Source organism: Myotis davidii, unplaced genomic scaffold (assembly GCF_000327345.1).
Source record: "Myotis davidii unplaced genomic scaffold, ASM32734v1 scaffold6, whole genome shotgun sequence".
In the NCBI taxonomy this organism is placed as follows: Eukaryota; Metazoa; Chordata; class Mammalia; order Chiroptera; family Vespertilionidae; genus Myotis; species Myotis davidii.
The window spans coordinates 17,895,653-17,902,469 of NW_006383011.1; the positions used below are offsets into that span (position 1 = coordinate 17,895,653).

The 6,817-nt window shown below is 37.1% G+C and overlaps 1 protein-coding gene across 1 annotated transcript in view; it reads left to right on the top strand.

Moving 5' to 3' along the window:
* THADA (thyroid adenoma associated) overlaps positions 1 to 6,817 on the top strand; it is a 306,833-nt gene that overhangs the window by 2,840 nt on the left and 297,176 nt on the right. Inside the window, exons 2-7 of the mRNA XM_006778691.2 lie at positions 2,107 to 2,200; positions 2,481 to 2,575; positions 3,270 to 3,400; positions 4,745 to 4,893; positions 5,013 to 5,045; positions 5,302 to 5,350. Of these exons, the coding sequence (XP_006778754.1) occupies positions 2,125 to 2,200; positions 2,481 to 2,575; positions 3,270 to 3,400; positions 4,745 to 4,893; positions 5,013 to 5,045; positions 5,302 to 5,350 (533 nt within the window). The 5' untranslated portion in view covers positions 2,107 to 2,124. The remainder of the gene's footprint in view (positions 1 to 2,106; positions 2,201 to 2,480; positions 2,576 to 3,269; positions 3,401 to 4,744; positions 4,894 to 5,012; positions 5,046 to 5,301; positions 5,351 to 6,817) is intronic.

The window sequence follows — 6,817 nt, forward strand, 5'->3', positions numbered from 1 at the left end:
TTGGCTTTCTGAATGTCCTCTTTTGAAAGGTGTCTATTTAGGTCCTTTGAACTTATTCTTAAACACTTTTTAAAAATTAATTTTTAGAGAGGAAGAGAGAGAGACATTAATTTGTTGTTCCACTTATGTATGCATTCATTGGTTGTCTCTTGTATGTGCCCTGACCAGAGATCGAACCCACAACCTTGGAGTATCGGACTATGTTCTAAAAAACTGACTTACCCAACCAGGGCTAGGAATGGTGGCATTTTAGATAGAATGGTCACAAGAGTTCTCTTGGGAGGGGTTATTCTAGAAGAGACCTGAAGGAGTAGCCTTGCAAGGATCTGGTGGAATGAGCATTAACAGGCAGCGGTATCAGGACATGCAAAGGCCCTTAGGTAGGAATAAGAGCAGCGGGAAGAGCTGAGCCTCTGAGCTAGTGAAGAGAAGATAAACTTGAAGTGTAGAGAAAGTCAGGACCAGATATTTAGGTCCCTGAAGGCCAAAGTTTCAAGTTTGGATTTTATTCTGTGTGTTAATTGGCAGCCTTTGGAAAGATGAAGAGCAATTAGATTCGATTCAAGTTTTTAAAAAAGATTGCTTGGATGACTGTGAAGAGAATGGAATTTTCAGAAGCCAGGGTAGAAGTGAGGAGACCAGTTAGGAGGCTATAACAGGAGTCCAAATGAAAAGGGATATTCCCAATGTTGGGCATTCTTTGTTTAAAAGGCAGCCCATTCCATACGTGGAACATGGAGGTCTTCCTCTAACTTGAGCTGGAATTTGCCTCCCTGAAGCTTGTTCTTTTTCTAATCTGTAACAAAAGACATCTACACCCCTTTTCTCCGAACCGGTCCAGCAGCCATTTAAGGCACTTGTCCTGTCCTCTTTTCTCCAGACCACCTTTGGTTAACTAAGCTCTCCTCCGAAGGCGGTCCTTTCTAGGCCCTTCAGGAGTCTGGTTGGTCTTTGGAAGCTCCATTATTCATTATGGATCTTTAAGATGTGGCCACCATCACTGCACCTAATGCTCTACATGTCACCTGACTTGTGGGATGACCAAGGGATCATGCTCTCCCTTAATCCACCTGACTTCTAACATGCTTTTTAGCAGTCATATTGTGCTGTTGGCTCACAATGAGCTGTTTCAAACAACATATCGAACTGTTTCAAATCACATTTCACCTCCTCCTGCACCCTCATTCTGCATTTCTATATTATGTTTTTCTAATCTGAATGCAGCAGTTTACATTTATTTCTAGTTCATCTTGGTAAATTTATTCTAGTTCATTGGGCTGTTTTTTAATCCTGATCCCATCATCCAACATGTCCTCCCAGCTTTGTATCTTTTATAAATTAACATTACATTCTTTTACAAATTCACTATGTTATGTCCTCTAATGTCTGCATCATATAGATTGCTAAAAATGTTAACTGCACCAAGAAAAGAGCCCTGTGTAGCATTTCCCTAGTGACTTCTCTCCAGAAGGCATGGCATGATTAGTGTGTATTTTTCAAGTACATTTGTTCAGTACGTGATGAACCCAAGTAACTAAAATAAACTCTGTTTGTTAACTAAAAGCAAACTCACAAGGACAGTATGCACATTTTTTTTATTAAATACTTTGCACAAATCAGGATACAGTATATTATGATATCTCCTGATCTGTCAGTCTAGAAGTTACTGAGGTTAGTTAGATACACTTTATTTTTGGAAAACCATGCTGGTTTCTTTTGTTATTATTAAAGTGAAGGCTTGCTGTATTTTAAAATACAAAGACTGGCTTATATTAGGTAAATTAACTATAGACAATAATAAACCCTTCTTGAGCTTAAAAAAAGTTTTTTTCAAAGCAGAAATCCTTAGACCAGTGGTTCTCAACCGATAGCAGCTTTGCTCCCCAGGGAATCATGAGGCAATAACTGGAGATATGTTTTGGTTGTCACAACTTGGTGTGAGGGAGATGCTACTAACATCTACTCGGTACAGGCCGGGGTTGTGTTAATCATCCTACAGTGCACAGGACAACAACTCCGCAGCAAAGTTATCTGACCTAACATGTTCATAGTGCTAAGGTTCAGGAACTGCATTAGGACAACGCCTTAAACTCTTCTTTCGTGCAGTGGCTGCTTTCTTTTAAAATGGTGGTAAAGAAGAGGAAAGAAATACAAGTTACTGCATTGACCGTTTGTCATCAGGACCTTGAAACTTTGAGAAGTAAGTGATTTCTGACTACTTCTTTTCTAGGTTGCAAATAGAGTGTTTTATGTCTGGGACTTCATATCACTTAATGTGCACACTTGCTGTTTTTTTTTCCATGTTCTTTATATTCAGTTTTGGATGTAAAATGGTTTTCTTAAAATACGTTTTCAGGCTAAGTTCTGCCTGGTGTTTTGGGTTTATAAATACTTAAATTTTATAGAATGCGTAACAAAGGCAAACTCATATCCATATACTGTTAAATCACTGAGGAAATTTTTGTGTGTATGTTATATAGCTTTGGCTGATGTGGAAAGAAAAAATCTAGCTTCTTTGCTGTTACATTGTGTACAACTCACCGATGGAGTGTCACAAATTCATTATGTTAAACAGGTAAGGCTGAATTGATATTCATGGATATGTCTTGAAGATTATCATGCTGTTATGGACTTTTAAAATTAATTGATAAGTTTTGAGTCCTGATTATTTAATATTAATGTAGCATTAAAGAATAGGTTTTTCTTTCTGTTTATTGTATGTATTTTTATTCAAAGTAGCAACAGAAGCCATATTCAGGCTTCTGTCACTATTGGAGCTGTAAGTAGATAGGATAATGTGATAACTATACATACCTTTTGTGGCGATAAATTTTTAAAAAATGATTTCTGTTCATCAGAATCTTCAAAACGTGTTTAGCAGGCACATTAAAAAGTTAATTTAAAATGTAAAGCCTGTCCTTACTAGTATTTCAATATTAGGATTTATCATTTGAACTTGCATAATATTTTTTTGGAAAGCAATTAAATGCATTATTGGTTTTCAATTGTGCTACAAAATTCCTGTACCTTAAGCCATTGACAGGTCTGTAATTCTCAATGGAGGTGGGTCTGGAGGGTAAAGTGGGGGTTGGGGGGCATGTTAATCAAGTTAATAAATACTGAAATAGGTGTTTAAATCAGTATCCTTAACAAGAGTAGAAAATATTTCACATGATAATTGAGAATTAAAAGAGTAGTTGAATCCATGTTACTTTGTTATGCTTGATATTTTAAAAAATTACTATGACTTTGAATTTTTTGGATTATAGATTGTGCCTTTACTGGAGAAGGCAGATAAAAATGGCATGTGTGATCCCACTATTAGAAGTTGCCTGGATATTTTAGCAGGCATCTATCTTTCTTTGAGTCTAAAGAATCCCTTGAAGAAAGTCTTGGCAAGGTAAGGAGAAAAGGAAGGGAATTGGGCCATATAAACATTCAATTTGATAAAAAATAACCAATATTAAAAATTCTTTCCCTGGTTTGGTTTTAGACTTGGGACTGTTTGTCTGCACACCAAAACCACACTTTTATTTACTATAGTTTGATAATGTAGTTTATATGTTAGAGTAAGTCATCTCTCTAGAGCAAGCATGTCAAACTTGCGGCCCACAGGCTTCATTTAATGCCTTGTTTATTTGGCCTGTGTTAGCCTTTGAGTTTGACATGGTTGCTTTAGCAGCGGTTCTCAACCTATGGGTCGCGACCCCTTTGGCGGTCCAATGACCCTTTCACAAGGGTCGCCTAAGACCATCCTGCATATCAGATATTTACATTACGATTCATAACAGTAGCAACATTACAGTTATGAAGTAGCAACGAAAATAATTTTATGGTTGGGTCACAACATGAGGAACTGTATTTAAAGGGCCAGAAGGTTGAGAACCACTGCTCTAGTGGCTCTTCTTTTTCAGAATATTTCCATTTTTGATTTTTTTTCTTCTAGAAAAACTTCAGGACGGTTTAGCCAGATTTTAAAAAAATGCCTACTGGTTTTGATTTAGATTAATTGAAGTAAAATTTAATTTATTCATTCAGTAAATTTTTACTGATCACCTACTATGTGTCAAAGTATTCTTCTAGGCTTTGGGGATATAGTGAATAAGTCTAGAATAAAGGTTACATTCTAAGAGGAATAGAAAATACACAAAATAAAAGAGCAAAATATATAGAATTAGGTGGTATGAGTGCTGTAGAGAAAAATAAAGCAGAGAAGAGGGGAAGGGAGACCCAAGGATGGGATGAGGGTTAGAGTTAAAACATAGTGGTCATTTTAGATATCTTTGCTCAGTTATTGATAGGGTGATATTTGAAATTGACCCAAAACAGATGAGGGAATGATTATTGGTTATATTTGAAGGAAACTGTTCCAGGTGGAGGAAGTAGCAAGAGCAAAGGCTTTGGCATGTTGTTGGAACAAAGGAAGACCATGTAGCTAGAGATAGTGAACAAGGATCAAGATGAGAAGTAATGGTGGGACCAGATCGACAGTGTCTTACAAGTCATTGTAAGCACTTTGGTTATTACTTTGGGTGGGACATTATTGGATGATTTCAGGTAGAGGAATAATATGATGTTTTGGTAATAGCACTCTGGTTACTCTGTTGAGGATAATCTAAGTTATTTTCTGGCAGTATTGTGAAGGTCTGGTTCAATAATTCCTTCATGTGTAATGATTCCTCTCCTTCACATATCCTTATACTACTGAGTTGTCACAATTTTCAATATTTGCTTCTTTTTCTAGCTCACTAAATTGCCTGCCTGAATTTTTTCTTACTGAGGCCATACAAAGTTTTACTTCTCGTCTTCAGGAAGAATTGAATACTACTGATCTATACTCTTATAGGAAAGTAATTGACAATATATCTTCCTGTATGGAGAACTTTAAGTTGGGTAAGCCATCTCTTTTCTAGTAATTTTCCTGGTTAACACTGGTCACTACATCATTGTTTTTAAGTGATGTTAATTTTGGTGCTGAAATTTCTTACCAGTGTTAATTTTCTCTCTCATAGGTATAACAAGCATTAATAATCTTCTTGAGAATGGTAAGTCCTATTATTTTATTTTATTCTGAGAGGTGACTACTTGTATGAGTCATTTTGGAACAGGTTCTTTTAAGTTTCTTGGCAGTAGATAGAGTACTGCAGATAACTAAGGTATATCATGTTCCTTTCTTTTAAATTTCTACTTCTATACTATGATATCATTTTAGGTAATAATGATTTAAAATATTTTCTTGTTCTGAAGTTAAAGTTCAAAGTTTTTAAATTCTGTTTTATCAGTATAATCTTTCCCTTTCAGTGCTTCATTTTCTACAGAAGAGTTTAATTGAAATCACAGAAGAAAATAGGCAAGTGTTACATGTTTGCATGCTTGTGCATACTTGCAGTTGTACATTGTCTTTGTACAAAGGAAAATTTCTAAAAGTTCTATAATGTGCTCCTTTCTATCCCTCTCCATAAATGTTAGACCAGATTATTTAAATTTATTTTTTAGAGGTTTGACATTTAATTTTTAAAAATATAAGTTACTATGAGACTAAATGAGAAAGGGAAGAATTTATTTATTTATTTATTTATTCATTTTGTTGTTGATCCTCATCTGAGGGTATTTTTTCCATTGATTTTCAGGGAGAATGGAAGGGAGGAAGAGAGAGAGAGAAACATCAATGTGAGAGAGACACATTGATTGGTTGCTTCCCACACTGGTCCCAATCAGGGCTAGGGATCGAACCTGAAACCCAGCTACGTGCGTTTGACAGGGAATTGAACATGCGACCGTTTGGTCTATAGGTCGATGCAACCACTGAGAAAAACAGCCAGAGCAGAAAGGGAAGAACTCTTTCCTCTACCTGAAAGTTTCTTTTTCATAGCATCCTGTTCTTAGTTTGTGGATTAAATACTCTCTGTAATCTCTCTGAAGATATTAATGACAGCTTTTTAAAGTATTTTATCTTTACATAGCTTCTATTTCTTCCAAGTTGCTTTTTTTCTGTTTGCTGCTTTGGTCGCTATATTTGTTGCTAGAAGCTTTCCTCAGAAGTCCAGTGATCCTAGGCTAAGCACTCATGTTTAAGAATGGGGCACTGAGAGTTGATTTGAATCTCTGTGCACATGGGTGTGGTTGATTACAGGTTTCATTGTGGGTTAACTAGTTGGGCTCTTTCTTTGGGGAACCCCTAATGTCAGTCTTTTTGCATGGGTAGTAGACTCACCATGGAAGAATCTTCAAAACCATTGGCTTAATATTCTGATTACTGGGTCTGAAAGCTGAAGTCCTGGCATTTGGCATTTATTTTGCATATATTTACCTAATTTCTGTTTGTAATATGGTATTGCTACTTTTTCTGTGTGTGCTGTCTTCCTGTCCAGACACCTGATGTTTTACAGTCTCTAGAGATAGACCAGTTGTTTGCTGGCTTGGAGGTATGATCCAGTGTTTTTATTTTATTTCACCAAACTTGTTGTCAGTCTTCCTGTTTTCAGCCCTCCATTTACCTCCACATCAAGAAGTACCCAGTGCCCACAATTTCTTAGGCTTTAGGGCCTGCAAAATAGGTAGCTTCTGGATTTGTTCTCTGGCTTGCTGGGGTCCAACCCCAGCAGGTCCAGGGGTCCCCAAAGGTGTGGACGGAGTCGGTGAAGAAGGAATGACACGGAGACAGCGTTCAGTTGATCAGCAGCCTTGCCAGGATCTCTAGCCACAATCTCCAGCCAAGTACTGTGTCCATGTTCTCTTGCTAGGTTCTCCAGCCAGGTTCTCCAGGTTCTCCAGCCAGGTTCTGTAGCCATGCTCTCACACTAGGTTCTCCAGCCCG